The sequence below is a fragment of the Portunus trituberculatus genome, chromosome 30, assembly GCF_017591435.1.
Source record: "Portunus trituberculatus isolate SZX2019 chromosome 30, ASM1759143v1, whole genome shotgun sequence".
NCBI classification, from domain to species: Eukaryota; Metazoa; Arthropoda; class Malacostraca; order Decapoda; family Portunidae; genus Portunus; species Portunus trituberculatus.
In genome coordinates this window covers 9,647,750-9,673,717 of record NC_059284.1, presented here as the reverse complement: position 1 = coordinate 9,673,717, position 25,968 = coordinate 9,647,750, and the positions used below count along the sequence as shown (strand labels likewise).

The window sequence follows — 25,968 nt, the reverse complement described above, 5'->3', positions numbered from 1 at the left end:
ATACACCTTGTAGAATGATGACTATCCTTTTAATAGTATTGTGGGTGGTATGATTGCACCTTGTTCCTCTCCCATCACAGGAAGGCCATCAAGGACTCATTTGATAGAGTTATAGATAAATATTACACCTGAAGGTACTAACAGGATTCTCTTCACTGCCATGCCACCTACTAGAGGTCAGTGCTCAGTGTCTTGTAACCTGATGACTTTGGTTAATCTGAGTTTGGTCTGCTGTGAATTTCATCTCATTCGGCAGGAAAGTGTATTGTTTTATCTCTGGCTCATATAATAGAATTTCATATTGCTTCCATGTTGCTGGAACGGATGCTCAATGGCACAAAAAACTTATTTAGAATTTTGAAATGTTTCCTTTTTATAGACAGAACATTTAGTAGACATTTATATTATATTATCTATCACAGCTGCTATAATTATCTTATCTTAGTTAGTCACATATCTACAAAAAGTATATATTGTAGACTATTCCTTTTGTGGACCCAAACTAGTGTTAATCATAAAGCTGTTATACTTTTGCTACTTTTATAATGAACTAGTCATTGACCAGGTGGGAGTTTGTGAGTGAGGATGTTGATGATGCTTTACCAGTGAACAATTAGTTTTAGATGGAGTCAAGGAGCATCACAGCTGTGTGTGAGTCAACATTTCAACCAACTGTAGGCTTCTTGTTTTTGAAGTGTTAGTGTTTGTAGGAAAATCTCACTAGTAAGGGGACTGGGAATCTTTATGTTCATGTGTTTTAATGCTTTTCTGACATGTGGTATATGAATATGATATTCATCAATTCATCCTTCATTCAAAACAGTGTTACTTAATTTGAGAAAATTTTGTGGCAGTAACCACATTGTCACTGTTACATTAACAGATATATTTGGATCAGGAATGACCAACAGGGATTTAAAGGTGAGAAGTCTGAATCAAGACATGTCTCCTTTGGAACCTCCAGTAGCATCCAGGCTCCTAAAATGGACAGGGTGTGGATGCATGGGTGACATTAATGTTGCCTTCCCACCCACCAGAGATTCAAGAGATGATTACTGATAAAAAAAAAAACTTTCCATCACAGTCCTTATCAACTGACAAGCCACACTGGGAAGAGGGTTCACATGATGGACACTCCACTGGTCAACACAGTTTGGTTGTTGGTTGTTTTGCCATTACTTAGGTTTCCAGTACATTACTTAGAGCAGGAAGCTGTACATCTGTATGCTGCTTTATTTTAGAAGCAGTTTCCTGTGTGTGTTCAGGATAATTTTGTTACAAACTTGTGATTCACATAGCTAAGGTTGCCTACTAGTAGGCAAGATATTAAAAAATACGGTTACCTTTTGACTTGTTTGTTTTCTTGGATTGAATTTGCAGTTCAAGGTTGTTATTTTACTCATAGAATATTTCAGTGGGGCTGTGCTTATCACCTTAACTAACATTTAAGGGTGGCCACGCCTAGCCACATTGTGGTGGCCGCGTATAATTTCCTACCACGCAAGAGCAGCTACATACCTCTTCACCTCACTCCTTACAGCTGCAGCCTCAAGTGGAAGATTCTCTGTATGTACAAATCTATGCTGTGCTGTGGACAAAGAAGAGAAGGTGTCTTGCTGCCGAGCTTGTTGCCTGGTGCCGTAGTGTTAGGGGTTTGTGGTAAAGCTGATTTAGTCTTGAGTGTTTGAGTGTTTGTTTTGAAGTGATGGTAAGATAAATGTACCAGTGGACCCTGATGAGGCAGGGGAGGTTCATGATGTCAGGTGTTGCACTGCCATCCAAAGTACCTGCTCATGAGTATCTGAATGTTGATAGACATACTGCTGCTGCACTTTGTAATACCAAGACTAGACAAAGGGCAATCTTATGCATTGGTCATCCATCTTTGGTTTTCACTTTGAAATAGTTGGCTAAGGAAAAATGAGTGCAAATATTATTTAAATGTACAACTGCAAACACATCCTGGGAATCAATGCCTTCCCATTTAGTGGGCAGGAAATGGGAGGACAGAGGTCAGAAACAGAAGAGTGTATTAATTCTTCTGTTTCAATATGTGTAAAGAAAAGCTGAGAGATTGAGGACCTCTGTAAGTTTGTACGTGTGGTGTGCTGCCTGTGGGCACAAGTGTTCATGTGGAGGAGTATTTGTAATGCACAAAACTACTACTGCATTTCCAGCTTTATAAATGCTGACCAGCATTTCAAAATAAATATGGGATTGATGCAGTCTATTACTCGCCTTGATCCTTTGAAGAATGACAACACAAGGACTAGTACAGATGAGAAAAAGGAGCAGGTGAGAGGAATGGAGAGGAGCAGGTGGAGACTTGTCTGGTGGTGTAGTTTGGTGGGGGTTCCCCTGGTCAGGTGTTGGTGTACACCTACTGGACAAGACTGAGTGGCTGTAGCTTGTTACTAGTCAACAATTACTTGCTGTTACTTGGCCTTTGCATTTTAGAGTAATTTGCTGCAAAAATAACTTTCTTTGAATAATAATGTTATATTAATTAGTATTGCTTCTTTCATTTGCTTTTATTCATTGATTCTGTGCATTCATTTCTTTTTCATATTTTTTGTTTTGCCATGGTTATTTTTCTCCTCCCTATATATTCTGTTCATGACATTTTATTTTTTTCCTTTAGTTATTTGTTCTCCCTTTACTATCATCCAATCCTAGAAATCCATTGTTTTACTTGCTGCCTCCTCCTCCCATCGCCTCTCATTGTACAGAGCTGTTTCTTTTAACTAGTTTCTCTTTTTCTTCTTTGTATAATTTGTTCTCCATTCACTTCTCTTCATTATCTTTTCACTTGTTTGTCTTTTTCTTCTTTGTATAATTTGATCTCCATTCACTTCCCTTCATTATCTTGCATTCTCCCATTTCCATTTCAGTTCCTTTCTGGCCTCCCTCCCTTCATTTCCCTAATCCCGCCTTGTCCCTTCTAGTGTTTCCCTTGGTAATATCTCACATAACACTATCTTGCTCATCCCCTGTCCTTCCCCCAATCGTTATCTCTGTATCTCCCTTTGTCCATCTTCCTGCTGCTCACATTCTTGATTTTAATAGTTTCCGCTTATTTTCTTTCAGTTTTTTGTTATGACGCCTTATTTCTACTTTTACTTATTTGTTTATTTAGTTATTTTTCGCTAGCTCATTAATTGCCTCACAGTAATCTAATATTTGGAAGCGCGGTCAGTCTCCGGTGCCTTGTCGAAGAGACAGACTTACATACAGACAATTTGACTTTTATGCTTAGATAAACAAGAAAATATTAATAAAGAATGCATGTTTTAAAATGTCAGGGAAGCCGCAGATAAGGTAAAATGACCCAAAACTTTTAAAAATGGTACACTTAACCTCTTAAGTACTGGGACGCATTTTCACCTTGAGTTTTAGGTACGATTAGCTCATTTTATTGACATTAGGAAAGGTCTATGGAGGTCAGAAGATTATTGGCCGGAGTCTTCACTATTTTAATCCCACACATGAGTTTCTGAAGCTGTGTAGAATCGCCAGATAATAACCAGAATGAATATGAAAACGCGTCATGGTACAATAAGGTTTAACACCGAAAAGTAACAAAAACATTGAGTAAGACTGCAAGTAAATCTAGTTGCGATAGAATATACAGGGTGTCGACTGTCCAGTGTGGCACCGCAGTGGCAGGGATGTCATTGGAGCCGTGCGTTGTCCCGGCACTAACATCTCGCCGCCGTGATGGTAACAGGTTGTGATGCTGCGGCGCCTCCACTGTACTAATGTTTATTACACGCCCATCACCCACTGAAAACGGAGAAACAGCAATGAATTTTCAATATTAAAGGAGAGGGCAGATACACATGAGCGGGAGATGGTAAACACAACAGAGGAGCTTAGCGGAGTGGGCGTCGTGGTGGAGAACGTGGCGTGGGGGCAAAGGAGGGGGGAGGTGGTGGCGCGAATGACGGGGTGGGTGGTGCGGGCAGGCGTGGTGGTGATGACCCTGCCGTTAGTGGGAGTGGAGGTGGAGGGGTGGCTGGCGTACCCCTTCCCTCTACAATGCTTCATGTTCCTGGCGGGCAGTGTTGGGGCGGTGATGATGGTGCGGCTCATGGCGAGCAACCCGTGCGAGGTGAGGAAGGAGGACGCTCTGGTGGCGCCCCCGCGAGAGGCTGTCACCTGGACCTGGTGCACGTACTGCCGCCTCCTCAGACCCACGGGCTCCATTCACTGCTTCCTGTGCCACCGCTGCATCGTTAACGTCCACCACCACTGCGTCGCGCTGTGGCGCTGCATAGGTAGGAAGTCCCTTCCCTCTTTCATTGTCCTCCTGGGGGCCCTCACCACTATCATGTTCGTAAATTTCTTCATGATCAAAGCGGCATTCTTCTGTATGCAGGACTCCATGGGGAACTACTTAATCGCACTTCCTTTGTTGTTCTTGCTGTGTCACTCCATCCTGAGTCTCGGAAGGCAGGACCTGCCAGGTCCACCTCAGGTGTATCCCAGCAGTGCATTCGTGGTGCGGACTCCTCACAGGTTGATTGGAGTGGCACCATTCACTTTTAGCTTTTCTGGCAATCCCTCCCGACGCTGCGAACTCTTAAGAATGGCATTTAGGCCAATGGCTGCTTTAAAGACTTTGCCAAAGCCTAAGAACATCAAACAACTCCTGCAGTGTTCAAACGACAAGTGCCGAGCGCTGGCCAACCCGTTCTGGGTGACGAGAGACAGTGACGGGAAGCTGGTGTGCAACATCTGCGAGGTTGCCGTCTCTGTGGCTGAAAACACTGAAGACACTTCTCTGAGCCACAACTTGTTGTCCGGGACGGACGTGCACTGCCTGGTGGGTAGCGGCCAGCCTCGTATCCGGCCCAGGCTGGTGTTTGTGCTGGACGGCGCACTCCTTGACGTGCGGACCTGCATCCACAGATGGGCCGCTGCCACGCACGGCGTGCCGGACGTCGAGGTTCTATGTCACGAAACCCGCACCTGCCGGCTTTATTCAGACGGAAAGATTCAGGAAGAAGCAATGGAAGGGCGTGGCTCTCTGGGCACCGTGGTGGACCGTGCTTGGACGGCGGTGGCTGCTCGTGGCGGGAGGGTGGTGTTCATCAGCGGCCAAGAGGGGCGTACGATGAAGGCAGACGTCTTGGATGCGCTGGTGGTGGCGGCGTCTCAGGTCACGTTGAACGTAGTTTGTGTCAGCGGGCAGGCGGTGGGCATGAACCCGCTGCTGCAGCCCCTGGTAATGCACCACCAGGCTCAGAACGGAGGCTCCACGCGACTGGTGGAGCGCTCCAGGGACGTGCTCAAGCTGGTACAGTCTGGGATCTTTCTTTTCCGAGGGGTGATGGCGCACGGGAGGGTGAGGTGGACGCCGGGCGTTGAGGTGGTGAGGGTTGAGGGGAGGGGGGTCACTTCCTGCTTCCATCCAGACACTGATTCTTTCTCCATGGCGTGCGTGGACCCTGAGAGGCAGCTGGAGTTCAGGCTCAGAGTGGATCCAGACAAGGTATTCTCCCGTCATCGCCTCTCCGATCCCGAGGACAACAACGTGTATTTTCAGCTGCAGATGCTGTACACCAACCCCGAGGGTAATACGGCGCTGTGTGTCTTCAACAGAATGTTCAGCATCGATGACGGGCAGTGACGGTGAGCTGTATGATAGAAATGCCAAACTTGTCTGTTTATCATCATTGCTGTCATGTATCTTGCTTATTGTGTTTGTTTATTGCGATGGGAACACGGGTGTCCATATACACTACTGGCACATTCACGTATGTATCTCGTGTCTTGCTTCATCAACAGGAGTGGTGAACGTAATCGATACAAGACACCGGGACACTGAGAAGAGTTCCGGGAACAAGAGGCCCGCGAGGCTTGGGCGGTGTGGTGTGGTTTCATTAATATCCACCCATATTGTGCGCCACTCATCATATTCTTATTAACCTTCCTTTATTACCCTCACCATCCACCCCATTCCTCTCCAATCCTTTCCCTTGCCGCCTCGCCTCCCTCCCACCGGGACACGCAGCTTTAACCCGGCAAGGCTACAGTGGGCCGATGTCACCGTTGCCGAAATAGATATGAAACTGTGCAGCTGTAAAAGGCTTGCGTAAACATGCGCTGCGGGGCAAGAGGGTGCTGGGCAGGGTGCATCACTGCTTCACGGGCGATATTCATGGCTACGGAAAGCGCGGATTAGACTTTATGGCGAAACAAAAGAGTCCGCCTGGAGGGGTTTTTATTTAGTTTTTATTTAGTTTTTATTAATACGAGCCTATTGAATTGTTCTGAAGATGCAGGAAGAGGCTCCGCGTTTTTGCCTGCTCGATTCCGTCTAAATTCAACGAGTTCCATCTTTGCCAATAAAGATAGATAGATGGATGGATGGATAGATGGATAGAAAGATGGATGGATGGATGGATGGATAGATAGAAAGATGAAGGGATGAATGGATGGAATAGATAGAAAGATGGATAGATGCATGGGTGGAAGGATACGAGCGTCTAGGTAGATCAATACATAACTAGTGTAATTAAGCAGTCTTTGATGCGAGTGTATTAACTGAAGAAGCGAGAGGGAGGGTTCACTTTTCACATACCTGCACGTTCCTCCAGTAAATGAAGCAGGTTGCCATGTAGGTGTTAGCAACCAATATCCCTGAACTCTTTACCACCTGGAGCTATTATGACTCACTATTATGATTTAGTAGTCACACTTACTCCCTACCTCACCATTTTATTCACCTATTCACTATTATTATTATTTTCTTCTATCCACGCTTTATCCTATATTGGCAAATAGTTCGGCTCGCTATACTTAATTACCCTGAGAAAATTATGGGGTGGGTGTGTGTGTGTGTGCGTGTGTGTGTACGTATGTGGGTGGGTGTGGGTGCAGTTTCCGGAGTCTCCTTCACTATTAGCGTATTTCTGCTAGTAGTGATGAGTTTTCCCGGTGATAATAACTCTTTGATAACAGCTCGCAGTGTGTGTTTAGTTTATATCAGGCACTGGGTGATAGTGGCCGGCCTGTGTGCCAAGGGAAGAAATATGCACACTCTGTCATCTCCAACGACCTGACCAGCCGCGTTCGCCTTAATTTCCATTCTTTTTTTACTTCCTGATAAATGCGCAAGGTTAAATGTTGTATAAGATATTTACCGATACATATTTACTCAGCGCTACCCAGGGAGTGTTCGTATTTAGAGATTGGTAAACTATTTCCGTATTTCCACCTTTCTCTTTCGTTCCAGTAAATTTTTGTAACTTATTAGAGATTTACTGACTCCCATTTACTTAACAGTCGCCAAGGGAGGTTTTAAAACTTCTATTTTTTTCTGTTTCTTTTCTGTTAAGTTCTTGTTATTGTAAAAGTGTAACATTATCAACGCCAGGGGAAGCTGTACTGTAGTATGTGGATGTTATTAAACTTTTCCTCATTTCCATTCTCTATTCTTGTATGCTTCTAAGTGCAAGTGTCACGTGACATAAGTAGAAAACATTCACTAATAACATGTGTTCCAGTACTCATTAACTTCACACTCTCGAGGGAAAATTGCTTAAGAATAACTACTAAACTTCCTCTGCCTAATTTCCATCCTTCCCTCTCGCCTCCCCTCGATGAATGCGCTTAATAAACTATAAGATATTTAGTAATACCTATTTACTCAACACTTAGGACAGGGGTAAGTTACCTTAAGAATATTATTAAACTTTACTTACCTCGTCTTTTTTCCCTGTGATAAAATGCGCCAGCTTAAATATTGCCTGAGATATTTACCAGTACAGTTCACCTCACACGCGAGCGGAGGGAAGTTACCTAGAGAATATTCTAAAGTTTCCGCGCTTTCGTCAATTTACCCTGAGCGTCGAAGAGAAAACTCGGTGAAATATGAAATTTTCGTGTAGCAGCGAGAGGTTCATCAATATCTGAGTCTGAAAGGAAAGGAAGAAATTAACAGATGACTGGAGCCTCGGGGAGCATTTGATAAATTCCCATTAAAACTGGAAAGATTTATGAGTCGGATGAAAGGAGAAAGAACTCGAGAGAAAGAGAAAGAGAGTAAGAGAGAGGGAATGTGTGTGTGTGTGTGTGTGAGAGAGTGAGAGAAAACGGAAAAATGAGACAAAGGAAGAACGAGTAAATGAAGTAAGCGTATTATAACTCGAAAAAGTCACTGTCCTCACCAAGCCACATTTAGATTAAGTAAATATAAAGGGTGTTTAGTGGAAAGACGAAGCTTGGTGACAGAGTGAATAATTGATGGAGGGGAAGGAGAGGGTGGAAGCAAGCAGCGAAGAGGAAGACGGCGATAAAGGAAGGAAGGAGAGGCATAACGAAGGGTGCGAGAGGAAGAGAAGTGAGAGAGCAAAAGAAAAAATGAGATGAGAAACGAGCTGGGAATGACATAGCAGGAATGAAGGCAAGGAGATAATTGTAAAGTGTAAGAATGAAAAGAGGGTTATGATATAGAAGAGAGGAAAGCAAGACAAAGGAGAAGATGGTAACAGGTGAAGACGCGCGAGTGTGTGTGTGTGTGTGGGTGTGTCTGTACGTGTGTGGATACAATTGAAACTCACTCAGCTGATAGAGACAGTTTACTCAGTTACTCAGGGAATTAGCAATAAAAACAAGAAACTCACGATGCTGAAATGAGAAGGTATGGATAAAAGGCACTTACCGTAATGATGTGCAGTCTTGTCTGAACAGAGAGAGAGAGAGAGAGAGAGAGAGAGAGAGAGAGAGAGAGAGAGAGAGAGAGAGATACGATAAATGATGAAAACTAAATACCTCACACCCATAAAATAAACCCTCACACACGGAGAAGAGAGAGAGAGAGAGAGAGAGAGAGAGAGAGAGAGAGAGAGAGAGAGAGAGAGAGAGAGAGAGAGGGAAGGGAAAATAAAACACGCAGCAACTCAGAAGGGAAATTTACTAAAAACATAAAACCACGGGGAGGAAACAAAATGAAGCATGCAAACACTAGACTGAAAAAAAAAAAAAACTAATAAAAATAAGATAGATCGGGGTACAACAAAACACTGGGAAGACTGTTGATTTTCGCTCATACAAAACTGCGATGCTGGGAGGAAAAAGAAGAGGAGGAAGAGGAAGAGAAAAGGAGGAAGAGGAGAGAGGAGATGAATATATTAAAAAAGAAGAGAGTAGCCATCTGGTTCACTATTATAAAGCATTCTCTACCATTTTCACCTCCGCTCCTCCACCTCGCTATTGCTTCTCTGGCTGGAAACAAAGGGAAAAGAAAGGATGATGCTGTTAGGACGAGGAAAAATACCTCACCCACGATATGAGAGAGAGAGAGAGAGAGAGAGAGAGAGAGAGAGAGAGAGAGAGAGAGAGAGAGAGAGAGAGAGAGAGAAGATTTTGTTGCTAGGATGAGAGCTTCTGCCACCTACGATATGAGAGAGAGAGAGAGAGAGAGAGAGAGAGAGAGAGAGAGAGAGAGAGAGAGAGCGTAGCAATATGGCTCCGCTGGGTGTAACATCTTTCCTCTTCCCGCTAACGTTATTATTCGAACATTTTTCCAAGGCTTTTTCGCCCTTGTAGAAATGCCTGACATCCATTACCCTGCTGCTACATATATTTACTCACCACCTGAATACCAGACACTCACCTTTCATTCACCTGGTGCACCTTAAATTCCTCGCAAGATTTCACCTAACTTTTTTTTTTTTCTCGTCCAAACTTCCTTTCACATCGCTATCTTTCTTTCCTTCGTTCCTCTTTCCTTTTTTTTTCTTTCATAACGTCAGGTCTTATTTTTCCTTCAGTTTTCCTTCGTAGGCGACACAACGGGAGGGAAAGAGGAGGAGGAGGAGGAGGAAGAGGAGGAGGAGGAGGAGGAGGAGGAGGAGAGAAAGAGGATAAAGGAGGAAGAGAAGAAAATAAAGCCTTGACTTGAGGGTGACTATAAAACAGTATTGCTGGCTATCTTCTGACAACAGCTGGAGTGAGCGAGGGGAGGTGAAGGTACACACTCTCTCTCTCTCTCTCTCTCTCTCTCTCTCTGGCCAGCCCGAACACTTGTCTTCATGTCGGCTGTAACCAGATTTGCGTTGCTACAAAAAACAGCTTCTGGAATTCCTCTCAGACAGTGGCAGTCTTAGGATCAGGCAGGGAACAAGGCGGGGTGGGAGGCGTGGCTTGGCGGGGACTGATGGCTTCCTGGAAACGTACGAGTATTTCGCCACCACCCAGAGAGAGAGAGAGAGAGAGAGAGAGAGAGAGAGAGAGAGAGAGAGAGAGAGAGAGAGAGAGGGGGGGTAAGGTAATAAAAGCTACTGACAGCTATGTAATCCTAATTTCATGCGGAGAAAAAGATTGCTCCTATAAGTTAAGAGGAATTATTTGGCGGGAAAAAAATAGCTTGTCATGCATTTTTTCCAGCATTTTTTTTTCCTTTTTGTGTTGAGGAAGTTTTTGTATGAGTGATTCTTTTTCCACTTTTGCCACGGCTAGAAAGCACCAAGCCACGTTTTATGCATGCAAACAAATATACAGCATCTTAGTACTAATATTCATAAAAAGGACCAAAAAAAAAAAAAAAAAAAAGAAAGAGGGCCACACAAGCCTTTCGGATATGGCGGAAGGGCGCATCACTTTCAAAAGCTTCTGATTCGAGTATAATCAACCTTTGCAAAAAAAAGAAAAAAAAAGTATAAGTTCAAAGTAAATTATTGGGTCAAAGATTAATTTCTCTAAGACGTTAAAGCTTTGTTGAAGTAAATATTTTCTTTCATTAATCCCTTCAAGTACCATGACGGATTTCCAGATCCATCCTGCTTACTACTTGGTGATTCTATAAAGCTTCAGAAACTTGTGTAGGTGTTTAAGATAGTGAAGACTGTGGCCATTAACCTTCTGACCTCCATAAAATAGATAAAACTGTCTAATCGTACACAAATCTCAATGTAAAGATGTGTCTCAGTATTGAAGGGGTTAAAAAAAAGTGATATGACAAAACTAATCTTTGAATAAAAACGGAACTTATGAAGAACCTCGTCTGCGAGTTACGGATTTACTCATTTTATCCCAAGACGTGTTTCACTTTTACCAGCAGGCAATCCAGTTCTGTTGATGTAATTTCTTTTATATTCCTCAAACATTATTTCAAGTTTGTCCTTACTGTAGAAATAGTTTAGACTGCCGTGCTGCCGAAAGCCTTCTGTACTGGCCATCTCGTGAGGAAATGTGAGGAAAAGGCTGAAAAAAGTCCTGGCTCAGCACATGTGGGTTGTGTATTGGAAGATGTAAACAAATTATCTGAGCCACTAAAAACTTCCCTAAAGTTAAGAAAAGAAGTTATCGCTTAAGATGTTCTATTTACATTGGCATCCGTCGTTCCTCTTACTCATTTTACTATTTTCCTGAGGCCGTTGGAGTAGCTTTGCATGCATGTCAAATTTTCCTGTGCAGTATAAAATGATGTAATATAACGTAGTATAATGGAATATAATGCACTCTAGCGGCGGTGAGTATTGGTATTTGCGGCTTGGCGGGAGCGGCTAAGGGAGAAGGGAACAAAAGGGAGGCGTACATCACGGCGGCTACGTGTCCGGCGGGAGTGTCTATCTATTCTTCAGGCAGCCGTGAATCACAGGTCGCCGAGAATTATGGAGTCTTTTACAACGGCGCAGGGAAAGGATGGCTTGGGAAGTGAAGATATTATGAAAAAAAGCGAGGGTATTATTATCATTTTTCTTGCTGTTTTTGTTGTTTGGTTTTATGAACTGAATGTGAAGATCATTTGGGGACGTGGCTGGCGTGTGTGTGACCCTTCCGCCACTCGTAAAAAGTAATCGTACGCAGTTACAACTAATACGGCTCCCTTATAGCCTCTTTAACTTCCGCGCTCCCGATAAACACTGATGCCGGTGATGCGTAGCAGGTGACTCACGGAGGGATGGGCAAAATAATCAGGCTACTAAATATGTAAAGAACTTTTTATTACAAAACAATAAAAATAATAATGTGTGTTTATATATATATATGTATATAATTACATAACACCACATGAGGTTTATTATAAACTTTCTTTCAAAGATATCGAGAGATGCTCACAGGTTTGTTGAAAGCTCACGAAGGTTCAGAGGGAGATTGGAAGGACGAGGAGGAGGATGGTAGAGGAGGGTCTGTACACGAGTCAATAAAAGGTTCAAAGAGTCAACACTTCACAGAGGCTCAGGAGTGAGTTATCAAAAAAATAAACAAAAACTCAGCCGTCTCACAGGGAAGTCTGAAGCAGCAGGTGTTGATGTTCCGCGAGTGTGGAGGCGAGGAGGTCCAACAGGCGACTCTTGGGGACTCAGGCGTGATGTCATAATGCCCTTGACGTCAGCAGGGCAGGGACGTCACAGCCTCACTTGACGTCACCCGGCAGTGTGTCCTGCGGTGGGCCCGGCGACACCTGGCAAGAATATCTGGCGTCACCTGTTGTGTTTGCTCTCACGCGCTGCCTAATTAGCCTTGTTTATTCACCTGTGTTTGGATTTATTAATGGATAGGTGTGACATTGGTGCTTTTTGCGTGTATGGAGAGTTGTTGGCAATAAGTTCGTGATTTCGTTTGTGTGTTTGCATTTGTTTTTATCCTGGCTGAGATTTAATGGTACGAGTGAGGTGTTTGTTTCTCTCTCTCTCTCTCTCTCTCTCTCTCTCTCTCTCTCTCTCTCTGCCTTAATTTAAGAGTCACGAACCTGTTTTCACGTTTTCAAACATCTATCTATCATATTGCTACATTATTTACTTGATCGCCTCGCTGCCCCCGTCACTCCATTAGTCATTCCGTTTATGTCTGTGTGTATGTATGTTCGTCAGTCCGTCCCTCCATCCATTCCTCCCTCCGTCTACTAATCTTCTGTGTACTTAATTTTTATGTCATGTCATCTGTGTTTCTGACTTTCTGTAACATAATTACCACCACCACCACCACCACCACCACCACCACCACCACCACCACCACCACCACTACTACTACTACTACTACTACTACTACTACTACTACTACTACTACTACTACTACTACTACTACTACTACTACTACTACTACTACTACTACTACTACTACTACTACTACTACTACTACTCTAATACTACTACTACTACTACTAACACCAACATCATCACCACTATCACATCACCATCACCATCATCATCATTATACCCACTATTACTGTTGTTGGTGTTGGCGCTTCTACTGCTACAACTACCATCACCATCACTACCCTCACTACCACAGCAATTCTTATCACCACAGGCGGCGTGACCAGACCCGGCAGAGTAACAAGAGAGAGACTTTCCTGGCGCAAGAGTACACCTGGATTACTGCCACGCGCTTCACCTGGCGACTCGTAAACGCTTACCCCTCACCTTGACCGCCGCCCACTGCCACCCACGTAACACCTCCCCCACGCACCGCACTCCCACTAAGTCCACCACCACTAACACCTTCCACGTACTACCAACGCCCACACATAATTTCAGGAGTTCGGCTGAAATGTAAGTGTTGAAATATACCGTTCAGTTGTATATTTATTTACCACGTGTGTGTGTGTGTGTGTGTGTGTGTGTGTTTGATTGGCACTCTGTCGTAAAATCCCATGTGTGTGTGAGTGTTTTTTTTTTTTTCGTGTGTGTGTATATTTTCCTTGCTTCTTTATCCTCGCCTCCAGGAAACGGTCTTAGAAATGTTGTTAGCTGGAAGGCGTTTTAAGGTGGATACGTTTTTCTCAATCCCCAGGCATTTCATTTTTTTTTTCTTATTTTGTAGGAGGAAGAGTGGAAGGGGAAGTGTGCACGTGTACCCATCATATTTTCCTCACGAGTTTTACATGCTCAGGTGTCAAACGCAGGTTACCAATTAGAGCAGCGAACACCTGTGAAAAAAAATAATGGGGAAAAAAAGGGAAAACGAAGCATAGGATCAGATAATTAAAGGAGCATAAGAACGTTAGGGAAAACAACTATGTGAAGAGGAAAACAAAAAAAAGGAAGAAAAATTGAATATTAGCATTTTTCATTAGTATGCTTATTAAGTTTTGATCTTTGGTGTTAATGAATGTTTGTTTGTATGGCACCTCCTCCTCCTCCTCCTCCTCCTCCTCCTCCTCCTCCTCCTCCTCCTCCTCCTCCTCCTCCTCCTCCTCCTCCTCCTCCTCCCTCCACAGCTATGTCTTCCTGTTCGTGTTCTTTCCTTTAACCTTTTCCTCCAGAACAACTTCCCCTTCTCTCCGTTCTTCTCTTCTTTCTTCCGCCTTTCCTTCTTCCTCCTTCTCCTTCCTCTATTTCCATTCCGTCACCGTTTTTCGTTTATCTTTTATTCCTCTTCCTTCGTTTCCGTGTGAGTTTCCTAGTTTCCATTTTTCTTTACTTTTCTTTCCTTCTTCCTTCTCTTCTTCTTTCCATTGCGTCATATTTCTTTTTTTTTTTTGGTTGTGTTTGTTTCTTTTCATTATTATTCTGTTCCATCTTTTACCTTTTTTTTTACTTTTTTTATTTCTCTTTATTTTCTTTCCCGTTCTATTGAATTTTCTCCTTCCTTTCCCTCTTATTCTATTCTTTCTCTTCTGTCCATTTGTATTTCATTTTTTTCCTTCTTTTTCTCTTATCTTCCTGTTTTTTTTCCGTCTTTTCAGTTTCTTTTCATTTCGTTTTCCTCCCCTTTTCATTCTTTTCCTTCTCTTCTCTACCGTTCCATTTAATTTCCTGCTTGGTATTTTCCTCTCTAATCTTTCCATTCATCCCACTCCTTGCTAGTTTTATTCTCTTTTCTCTATTTCTCCCTTTTTTTTATTCCTTTCACTTCACTTCCTGTTATTCCTTGTCCTCCTTGTCCTCCTTTGCCTCTCCTTTGTCTCTCCTTTGTCTCTCTCTTTCTCTCTATGTCCCTTCCTTGTCCTCGTCTCTCCCTCGCTTGCTCAGAAGGAGGAACAAGAGATGGGTGGTAATAAAACATGCAGCGGGAGGGAGTGTCGAGATGCTGACGGTGGAGGTGGTCGTGGTGGGTGGTGGTGGTGGTGGTAGTGGTAGTGGTGGTGACAGGTAGTGCAAAGGTTGTCTTATCTCATTTCTCACAAGGTCTAACTTTTACACTGCCTCTAAACATTTGGTTGTGTGGTTGTGTGTTGTGTGGTTGTGTGGTTGTGTGGTTTGTCTTTTTATCTCCTTCTTTCTCTTGTTTCTCTACGTTTTCTCTCTTATTCTCCTCGTGACCTTGTTTTCTTATTCCTTTCCTTGAATTGAACTGTTTTCCTGAATATTTCTAGACTTTTCTTTTATTTCATTCTATTTTTCTTTATTTTCATTTTGTTTTCTTTCTTGTTAACTCTTTTTCTTTATTTCTCACCTTTATTCTTTTATCTTCCTTTCATTCTTCGTTGTTTTCATTCATGCTAAGTTTTTATATAACATTTCACCCACCTTATTGTCTTCTCTCCTCCTCCTCCTCCTCCTCCTCCTCCTCCTCCTCCTCGTTCCTTCCTTATTCCTTATTCCTTCGTCTAAATTCAACACCTTTCCTCCACATTTCTTGATTCTCCTTTCATCCTTCCCCGTTGTTTTTATTCCCACTAAGCTCTCCATCCCTCTCTTATCCACCTCATTGTCTCCTCTTCGTCTCCTCGTCCTCTCTCTCTCTCTCTCTCTCTCTCTCTCCTTCTTATTCCTTATTCTGGATTTAACCTTCCTACACTTTTGCTGGTTTTCCTTTTATTCTCCCCAGTTCTTATTCTTACTAAGCTCTCCATCATTTATTTCCTTCGTTTTCTCATTATCTCCTCTTCCTCTTCCTTGTCACCCTTATTCCTTATTCGTAATCGTAACACCATTCCTATATATTTCTTGTTTCTCCTCTTATCCTTCGTTGTCTTTTTACTATTTGCAGTTCTACATTACCTCCCATTCGCTTCGTTTCCTTCTCCTCCTACCTCCTCCTCGTCTTCCTCTTCCTCTTTTCGTCTTTGTTATTTTCTTATTCGTTTTTCTTTCCTCTAAATTCAACAGCTTTTCTGCATATTCCTCGATTCTCCTTTCATTCTCCTTCGTTATTTTTACTCCTCAGTTGGAAATGACTTCTTATTCATCTCATTTTCTCGTCCTCGTCTCTTCTCTGTGTTCTCTCCTGGCCGCCTTCGTATTCCTTCAATCCTTCCGCGTTTTCCTGTTCCACCTTTTATCCTTGTTCCGTGTTATCATTCTATTTCACCTCTCTCCTCGGCCTCTTCCTTCTCTTTATTCCTTCCTCTTATATTTCAGTCTTTTACACATTTTTTTTTATTTCTTCGTCTTTTCTGTGTGCCTCGTCCTCCATCTCCCTGTTTCTTCACTCTCTTTTCCTTTCATGTCTATCGTTCACCTCACGTCACGTCTTTTCCAACACATTTCTTGGCTGTCCTCTTCTCTCCCTTTGCTTATTTCCTTTGCAAATTATGTCCAATGTCTTATTCTCTTTCCTCCTCCTCCTCTTCCTCTTCCTCTTCCTCTTCCTCCTCGTTCTCTTCTTATTCCTTTCCTTCCTTGTATTTCTATCTTTTCCTCGTTTCCGCGTGACTTGTGCATATTTCCTGATTCTCTTCTTCTCTTTTACTCTTTTCTACATCACCTCCCCTGCGTCTCTTTTCCTCTCTTCGTTTCCTCGTGTGCTTCTTTTCTTCTTTCTTCTATCACACCCATTTTTCTTTCTCTTACTTGTGTTCCCCTAACCTTTGCACTTTTCCTACACTTTCCCTGGTTTCTCTCTCTCTCTCTCTCTCTCTCTCTCTCTCTCTCTCTCTCTCTCTCTCTCTCTCTCTCTCTCTCTCTCTCTCTCTCTCTCTCTCTCTCTCTCTCTCTCTCTCTCTCTCTCTCTCTCTCTCTCTCTCTCTCTCTCTCTCTCTCTCTCTCTCTCTCTCTCATTTCCTTTCTTATTTCTCTCTCTCTTCTCTCTTCTATACTTTCGTCACACACGCACACCCACCTACTCACACACACACACACACACACACACACACACACACACACACACACACACACACACACACACACACACACACACACACACACACACACTCACACGCGCGCGCGCAAACATTTCCTGGTTCTTGGTTTCTCTTCCCGCTCTGTTTTCACTCCTAAATGCTGCATCACCTTTCGTGCGCCTTTTTTCCTCCTCCTCCTCCTCCTCCTCCTCCTCGTGTCGTGCTCTTCCTCCTCTTCCTCACCCACTTTTTTTTTTTCCTCCTCATCTTCCTTTGGTTTACTCTCACTCTCCTGGCCTCTCCACAACTGAGTGAGAGGAAGTGAGAGGGAGGGAGAGAGCCTCAACACCTTGAAGGAAACGTTTGATGTCTTTATGGTTTGCTCTCTTCACCTGCGTTACAGGGAGTGTTATCCGCGGGCCGCCACTTCTACCTCGTGAAGAAGGGAACCATCAGCCAGCCTCTCTTAACGTTCTAAATAGGATATGATGCTTTATGGGAGTCAAGAGGATGGAAAGGAGTTTTTTTCCCCTCCCTCTTGTCTTTATCTGTTTCCCCGTCTCGTTGTCTTAATAGGAAAGCTGTTTGAAGTTTGTATCAGTCTTTTTTTCGTGTTTTGTTTAGATTAATTCATTTTTTTTTAGTATATGACGCTTTGTGGAAATAGAAAAAAGTATAGAGGATTTTTTTCACCTTGTTTTTATGTATCTTTTTTCCTCTCGTTGTTTAAAATCTGGAAGTTGTTTGTGGAAATGCGTTTTTTTTTTATCCCTCCCTCTCTCTTGTCTTTATCTGTTTCCCCGTCTTGTTGTCTTAATAGGAAAGCTGTTTGAAGTTTGTACCAAGACCTTTTTTTGTGTTTTGCTTCAATTAATTCATTTTTTTTCGTATATGACGCTTTGTGGGAATAGAAAAAGATACAGAGGAGACTTTTTTTCCCTTTGTTTTCATCTATTTTTTTCCCTCTCGTCTTAAATCTGGAAGTTGTTTTTAAGAAGACTTTTTTTTGTATCTTTTAATTTCTTTCTTACTTTTCTTACTTTCTTATTTTCTTACTTTTTTTTTTACTTTTTAATTAGAAAATGCTAATGAGAAATTAATTTTTTTATTCGTTACTGATTTCTTTTCCTCCTTTTCTTGGCTTTCTTATTGAACTTTTACTTTCTTTTCCTTGTTTCTTGTTTTATCTTGAGGGAAAATTCGCTTATCTTATTTTTCATTTCCTTCTTTTCATTTCTGGTCTTCTTTTTCTTGATTTAGTTTTTATTGATTTTTTTCTTTCCTTTTTCCTGTTTCCTGTTTTATCTTGAGGGAAAATACGCTTATCTTATTTTTGTATTTCCTTCTCTTTTCATATCTGGTTTTGTCTTTAATTTCCTTGTCTTTTTTTCCTCCTTTTCTATATATGTTAAATTTTCCCGTGTTTCCTTGTTATTTTCCTTTTTGTACATTTTAATTTCCCTCTCTTCTTTTTTCCCTTCAATCTGTGTCTGTAAGTCAAGGAAACCAGGAAAATAAAGGAACTCCGCGTAACTTTTCATTTTCCTATTTTTTTCCTCCTTTTCCCTTTCTTCATAAGTGAAAAAGGGAAGGAAAGAATATCGATCAACTTTTCCATTTTTTTTATATCAACTGCAACTAAGAAAGAAAACGGAAAAGCGAAAAGGAAAAGGAAACCGGAAAAGAAAAGAAAAGGATGAGAAAATATTGATGGTTATTGAAAAGTCTGTGGTCTGATTGTCTGTTGGTCTGTTTCTGTGTTAATCTGTTAGTGTATTGGTCTGCTGCCATTTTCCAGACCCAGAGTTTGAGATACGGTCACGGCTAAATATTTCCGGCTTAATATTTCCGACTTAGCATTATTTATTCTTCCAGGCATTGTGGCTTGAAATTGTTATTCCTGTTTATCCGTGCATGACCTCCAATGTTGAGGAAACCCAAGAATTACTGGAGGCCATACACACACACACACACACACACACACACACACACACACACACACACACACACACACACACACACACACACACTACAGCATAATTATTTCATGTTTTAATTTATGCGATGAATTAAGACGAAATGTTGATGATGAGAGTAAGGAAGCTTCATATCTTTCCTCATAATAGTTGCTTGTTACTCTTCCAAGTATTAATCTCTTCAGTACCATGACGCATTTCCATATTCATTCTGCTTACTATTTGGTGATTTTATACAGCTTCAGAAACTCATGTGGGGGGATTGAAATACTGAAGACTCTGGCTATTAATCTTTTGACCGCCATAGACTCTTTCTAATGCCAATAAAATGGTGTAATCGTATACAAATCTCAAGGTAAAAATGTGTCTCAGTACTGAAGGGGTTAACAGTCCTATAGTTGCTCTTGTATTACTTTATGTTCTTCCTTTATTTTGTCTTGTGTTTGCGTTGATGAAAAAAAAAAACTGTATTGTGATTTTGGTGCTTGTTTGTTTCGAGACTTAATTTAGTGAAGAAAAGTGAAAAAAAAAAAAAACGTAAGAGAAATGGTGTTTGGTAGGATCGAGACCTCCTACTCCTGGTGCTCTAAAGGATTGCCTCCAGACTTAATGGTCGAATGAAGGTGGGGAAGGAGAGGTTAATGGATCGAACTCCCTTCCTTTGTAATCCTCACTCCAGCAGGGACGCGAGTGGCGGTGCGGCATCAGCGTCTGGGTATAAGGTGTGGTGTGAGCCGGAAACAGCAGCACTCGGCCCCCGCCCTCACCTGTTTCACACCTGACCGCCGCTCGGACCCGCCAGATTAGGTGCACGGTTGGTTTGGGCTTTGACGGATTGCTTTATTTGTATTTACTCGCTATTCGCTCATCTATTTTAGGCGTTTGAGCGGCGTAGGCGATGCATTTATATCTACACGTCACTCTGTTTATTTTTACACACACGCGGGGGGAAATAAAGGGTTGGACAGGTGCTTGTTTTGCAGTTTAATGGCTATATTGATGTAATTTCCACGTGATTTACCTTGTTTACCTGAGCCTTGATTTCGTGAGGTGTGTTGTGGCGGGGCGTTCCATGTGGGCTGTGTTTATAATTCACGTTAATCATGTTTTAGTTCATGAGGCGAATGTTGCTGACTTCCCTCCCTCACTACGGGCGGCAGGCAGTCAGGAGTCACGTGACCAGCTCTTTTTTTCTCTCTCTCTCTCTCTCTCTCTCTCTCTCTCTCTCTCTCTCTCTCTCTCTCTCTCTCTCTCTCTCTCTCTCTCTCTCTCTCTCTCTCTCTCTCTCTCTCTCTCTCTCTCTCTCTCTCTCTCTCTCTCTCTCTCTCTCTCTCTCTCACTGCTTCTTGTGTCGCCCGTCACTCTGAAGTCCTCTAGTTTGTCGAGACTGTCCTGATAAAGCCTGAGAAATGAGGAGTTGAGACTGACCATGGTGGTTTTGAGAGAGAGAAAGGGAGAAAGAGACAGCAATAAAACAAAATGAAATAGAATAAAACAAAGTGAGAGTAAATAAACAAACAAGTGAAATAAACCAAACGAAATAGGCAGTTCCAAAATGAATAGAATAAATAACTAAAGCAACAAAAAATATCAACAAATAACAATAACAAAGGTACAGAGGAACCATGCGTGCTTTGGGGTCCGAGGAGTCTCCAAGCGCACGGGTTCGAATCCTGTCCACGGTCCGAGTGTAGGTTGGGCTTCCTCACTCGGGGCAGCGGTTTCCTAGCGGGTGGGCTTTGAGATAGAGGTACCCTGATAAGTATCCCCTTTAGCCCAGAAATTCCCGTGAAAAGCCAACATGGTATGAATAATAATGAAAAAGAAAAAAATCACGCCAATTCACTCAATGCCGTGACAGGAAACAGTGGCGTGGATAAGAACACCTCTACTATTTTTTACTTACACGACGGCTTAATAGGAGTTAGCCCCATCCCACACAGCCCCGCGCCGCAGTCCCACACAGCTCCACACAGCCTCCCACAGCTTTGCACATCCCCGTACAGGCTCGCTCAGTCCCTCACAGCACCGTGCAGCCCCTCACAGCTAGCACAGTCTCTCACAACAACATACAGCCCTTCACAGCCCCTCACACCCCCTTACAGCCTAGCACATCCCTAGCACAGCCTCTCCCAGCCCCTCACAGCCTAACACAGCCTTTCACAGCCTCGTATAAACCTTCACAACGCCATATAGACCATCACAGCCCTTTACAGCCCCACAAAGCCCCGGACAACCTACTGCAACCTATCTCAACCCCACACACAGCACCCAACCCTGCCTGACATACCCTGCATAACTCCGCACAGCACCACATACTTCCTCACAGCCCCATGCAGCCCCTCACAGCCCAGCATCACACGGTCGGGCCTCTGTCCTGCAAACACGCCGAAAAACACAAATTCCTGTATGTGGAAATCATGGGCGAAAATGCGGGGACGTCGAATTAGGGAGAGAGACATGACCGGGAGATTCTAGACCAGACCAGACCAGACCAGACCAGACCAGGCTAGACCAGGCTAGACCACGCTATGTTAGACCTCCTGTTAGCTGCCTGTGTGTCTGTTCCTGTGTGTTTGAGGGTAAAGGAGGGATTGGGGTAGATGCAATGCCACGCTACGCCACAATGTCACGCCACAATGCCAAGCCACGCCACGCTAAGCTAAGTCATGCCACGCCAAGCCACGCCACGCCACGCCACGCCACGCCACGCCACGCCACTCCACCCTCCACTGTAGCGAGCCAATAAACTCCATCCACTAACTTTTGATCACACCTCCTGCATGTGTATACAATTCTATTTCGTTTCATTATTTGAGTGTAAACTTTTTTTTTTACATCGTCCACCTTTTTGTGATTTTTTTTTCGTTTTCTCTCTCTCTCACTCACAGTGCCAACTAAATATTTCTTTTCTCTCAATTTTTCACTCTTTTTTTCTCTCTCTTTTTTTTTCAGTGTGAGTAATATCAGTCATTAAATTCATCTCGCTCGTCGTGTGTTTGACTTTTATGTTGAGCTCGCTGACGAAGATAAAATTTCAATGGCGTTTTATGGATTTTTCTCTCTTTTGTTCAACTTTTATCGCGACTAAGAGACTCTGCCACGGGGGACCAAAGGAGGGTGAGGGTTAAGGGTGGGGGCGGAGGGTGGCTGGAGCTGGTGAGGGTGGTGAAGGGACTGAGGGAAAATGTGTTGCTATTAATTGTTGTTGTTATTAGTGTGTGTGTGTGTGTGTGTGTGTGTGTGTGTGTTTATATTCCTTCTTTCCTTTTTTCCTTCCTTCCTTCCTCTCACTCACTCATTCACTCACTCACTCACTCACTCATATATTCATTTATTATCTACTTATTCTATTTTCTACACCCCTCTCCTCCTTACTTTTCTCTGCTTTCCTTCTTCCTTTCTTCCTCCATCCAGCCTTTCCTTTCTTTCTCCCTCTCTCCCTCCTTCCTTCTTTTCCTTCCTTCCTTGCTTTCTTCCTTCCTTCCTTCCTTCCTTCCTTCCTTCCTTCCTTCCTCCCTTCCTCCCTCCTCCCTCCCTCCTCCTCCCTCTCTCCTCCCTCCCTCCTTCCTTCCTTCCTTCCTTCCTTCCTTCCTTCCTCCTTTCCTCCCTCCTTCCTCCCTTCTTCCCTCCTTCCTTTCTTCTCTCCTCCCTCCCTCCTTCCCTCCCTCCCTCCTCCTCCCTCCCTCCCTCCCTCCTCTCCTTCCTCCTTTCCTTCCTTCCTTCCTTCACTCACTCACTCACTCACTCTCACTTCTCTGTTTGTTTTCCTTATTCGCTGTAATTCATAGATTCACCTAAGCATTTGCGTGTGTGTGTGTGTGTGTGTCTGTGTGCGCCTCACCTGGTGTCCTGGTGGCGGGGTGAGGGGAGTAGAGAGCGCCACGAGAGGAGTTAGCGAAGTTTCCTGCCATGGGTCCGCCGGTCGTCCCTCCCCCGTCCTCATGCAGTATACTGAAGAGGGGAAACAAGAGGGAGGGTTTGAATGATTGTTTGACTGACTGACTGACTGGCTGGCTGGCTGGCTGGCTGAGTGCAGAGAGGTAGCAAGAGGAAGAGTTTGAATGATTGGTTGACTGACTGACTGACTGACTGACTGACTGGCTGGCTGGCTGGCTGAGTGAAGAGGGGAAACAAGAGGGAGGGTTTGAATGATTGTTTGACTGACTGACTGACTGACTGACTGACTGACTGAGTGACTGACTGACAAAGTGAAGAAGGGAAAACAAATGGGAGGGTTTGCATGATTCGTTGACTGACTGACTGACTGACTGACTGACTGACTGACTGACTGACTGACTGAACTAACTAACTAACTAACTAACTAACTAACTAACTAACTAACTAACTAACTAACTAACTAACTGACTGACTGACTGACTGACTGACCGACTTACTGACTAACTGGATGACTGACTAACTGGATTACCACTACTGGCTTACACATCGATGAGAGGAAAAAGGAGTGAGAGAAAACTGTAACTAATAACTTGAAGAGAATTGAAGGGTACTTAAAGAAAGGGGAAAAGGAAAGAAAGAGGGGAAGAGGGGAAGGGAATGAGTGGATGATGATAAGGGGAAATAATTACAGATCTTGAAGAGAAACATGGCACTTAAAGGAAGGGAAAATGATAAAAAGGGGAAAAGCAGGAGAAGATACTAGATAGAGGAAAGAAAAGAGGGGAGAGGAATGAGTGAGGGAAGCTGTACATGTCTTGAAAGGGAGGAGGGCACTTAGAGGAAGGGTATCGATGGAAAAAAAGAGGGGAAGAGGAAGAACACGAGGGGAAAGGAGTGAGGGGAAAGTGCTTGTTTCTCAGATCTTGAAAGGACAAGTAAAGGGAAGCTAGAACACCTAAAAAGAAGAGAAACGATAAAAAAAAGACGGGAAGAGGAAGGGAAGATAAGGATAGGAGGAAGAGAGGGGAAAAGAACGAGGGGAACTGGAGAAGAGGAACCAGGAGAAAGAAGAGAGAAGTGAAGATATGATAGGAAGAGAAAGGGGAAAATTGAAGATGGACATGAAGGAATACTAGGACACTTAGAGGGGAAAGAGGGGATAAAAATGTGAAGGGAAGGAGGAGAGAGAGAGAGAGAGAGAGAGAGAGAGAGGAAGGGCAGGCTATGAGGGGAAAAAGAAAACGGGAAGACTGGAGAGAAACTTAAAGAGGTACCAGGACACTTAGAGGGAAAAAGCAGATAAAAATGTGAGGGGAAGGAGGAAGAGGAGACAGAGAGAGAAAGAAGGGCAGACTATGAGGGGAAAAAGAAAAGGGGAAGATTGGAGGAGGGCATAAACGGGTACCAGAACACTTAGAGGGGAAAAGGGGAATAAAAATGTGAGGGGAAGGACGCAGAGAGAGAAAGAGAGAGAGAGAGGAAGGACCGGCGAGATAGCAACATTTAAATAGCAACTGATGTAATGAAGTGTGATTTAAATGCTAATGATTTATCGGCGCGCGACACGAGGTCAGTTAGGGCACAGTGGATAGCAATAAACACCAGTAATGAGGCGATCACTGTGTATGGGTGGCTGTGATTTGAAAAGCTACATCACCCAACTCCACTTCCTCTTTATTGGCTGAACGGAACACGGTATGGTAAATGTAGGAGACTGTGTGTTGAGTTACCAGTGGATGTTTTTATACTAGGGAAGTCTGGACGTGGGGAAAGGGGTTGGGAAAATAGAGCTGGTCGTGGGAAGAAATGGTTAGGTGTGGGAAATAAATAGTTTGTGTCTCTGTCTCTGTTTTTGTCTCTCTCTTTCTTTCTTTCTTTCTTTCTTTCTTTCTTTCTTTCTTTCTTTCTTTCTTTCTTTCTTTCTTTCTTTCTTTCTCTCTCTCTCTCTCTCTCTCATTTGCATCGTTCTCGCTTCTTCTCTTTCATCTCTCATCCTCTTCCTTCATTTTACTTCTTTAATCTTCTCTCGTTTCTCTCCTCTTCGTCTTTTTTCGTCCTTCCTTCCTACCCTTTCCTTCTTCTTCCTCTTCCTCTTCCTTTTTCCTCTCTTTTTCTTTCTTGTCTCCTCATTCTACCTCCTCTTCTACTTCCTTCTCCTTTTTATCTAATGCTTCTTCTCCTTGTTCTTTGTCTTGCTTCATCCTTCTTCCTCCTCCTTCCCTGTTTTCTTATCCTAACTCCTTTTCCTTCCTTCTCTTTTTTAAATCTTTCCTTTTTCCCTCTCTTTTTCCCTCTCTTTCCCCCTCTCTTTCTCCCTCTCTCCCTCTCTTTATTCTCTCTCTCTCTCTCTCTCTCTCTCTCTCTCTCTCTCTCTCTCTCTCTCTCTCTCTCTCTCTCTCTCACCTGAGTCTCTGGGGTCTCTGGCGTCCACATTGAGGCTGGAGTGGCTGGCGGAGTGGGGGCCGTGCTTGAGGGAGCGGGAGGGGGCGTCTAGAGTGCAGGCATCCGTTCCCATACCCCTTCCATCACTATCACCACCCTCAGAGCGCCGGTGTCTTCGCTGCCTCACCATCACCACCACTATAGTCAGCAGCAGCATCACTATTCCCATCCCCCCCAGGAGTCCACCCACCACGCCCCCTACAGACCCACCCAGGCTCTCCCATATCGCCCCCTCCCCCTCCTGCTCCAGTTCGTGTTGGGGTGACAAGCCGGGGTCAGGTGGCGCTCTTGGGGTCTCTGTCAGGGAAACGAAGTGTGTGAGATGGTGGTGTATTGGTGAGTGATACGTGGAAAGGGTTAATGAAAGGTGTATAGAGAAAGGTGTATAGAGGGAATTTCTATTTTTTTTATTTTTATTTTATGTAAGAAGGAAATGTTCTCAATGATATTTTTCCATTGACTTTCTCCCCTGATAACTTTCCGGGAGAAACAGTGAAGGGGGAAAAAACCAAAAAGAAGGAAAATATAGTGGCCTCAAACAAGGATCAGGAAAATATACACCAGGAAAGACTCAGAGAGAAAAAATTCCCCGGGACTGTAGCAAGGGAGGGGAAAATTGTTTAGCGGGGAAATAACCAAAAAAGGGGAAAATCCGAGGGGAAAAAGCTAACCCTATCCCAGAACAGGAAT

The 25,968-nt window shown here is 43.5% G+C and overlaps 3 protein-coding genes across 13 annotated transcripts in view; 2 read left to right on the top strand and 1 right to left on the bottom strand.

Annotated features, from left to right (window-relative positions):
* Nucleotides 1-25,968, top strand: part of LOC123510998 (protein ABHD18-like) — a 75,332-nt gene that overhangs the window by 5,389 nt on the left and 43,975 nt on the right. For 6 of the 10 annotated variants that reach the window (XM_045266604.1, XM_045266607.1, XM_045266606.1 and 3 more), the window contains one exon: nt 81-2,221. In XM_045266604.1, coding sequence (XP_045122539.1) covers nt 81-132 — 52 coding nt within the window. In that variant the 3' untranslated portion in view covers nt 133-2,221. Of the gene's footprint in view, nt 1-80; nt 2,222-13,263; nt 13,506-25,968 lie in introns of those variants that run through there. The other 4 variants (XR_006676679.1, XM_045266599.1, XM_045266601.1 and 1 more) reach the window with 4 other exon arrangements.
* LOC123510999 lies at nt 4,373-6,404 on the top strand. The gene is made up of 2 exons (XM_045266609.1): nt 4,373-5,634; nt 5,791-6,404. The coding sequence occupies exon 1, from the start codon at nt 4,373-4,375 to the stop codon at nt 5,630-5,632; it is 1,260 nt and encodes a 419-aa protein (XP_045122544.1). The 3' UTR covers nt 5,633-5,634; nt 5,791-6,404.
* The window catches only part of LOC123510997, a 173,871-nt gene continuing 159,840 nt past the window's right edge, over nt 11,938-25,968 (bottom strand). For both annotated transcript variants that reach the window (XM_045266597.1, XM_045266598.1), the window contains 3 exons: nt 25,240-25,575; nt 22,781-22,890; nt 11,938-12,415 (listed from right to left, as the gene is read on the bottom strand). In XM_045266597.1, the coding sequence (XP_045122532.1) occupies nt 12,368-12,415; nt 22,781-22,890; nt 25,240-25,575 (494 nt within the window). In that variant the 3' untranslated portion in view covers nt 11,938-12,367. The remainder of the gene's footprint in view (nt 12,416-22,780; nt 22,891-25,239; nt 25,576-25,968) is intronic.

Bases quoted from the DNA above. Each gene is read 5' to 3' on its own strand.
- LOC123510999 (XM_045266609.1), top strand. From the start codon at position 4,373: ATGCAGGACTCCATGGGGAACTACTTAATCGCACTTCCTTTGTTGTTC.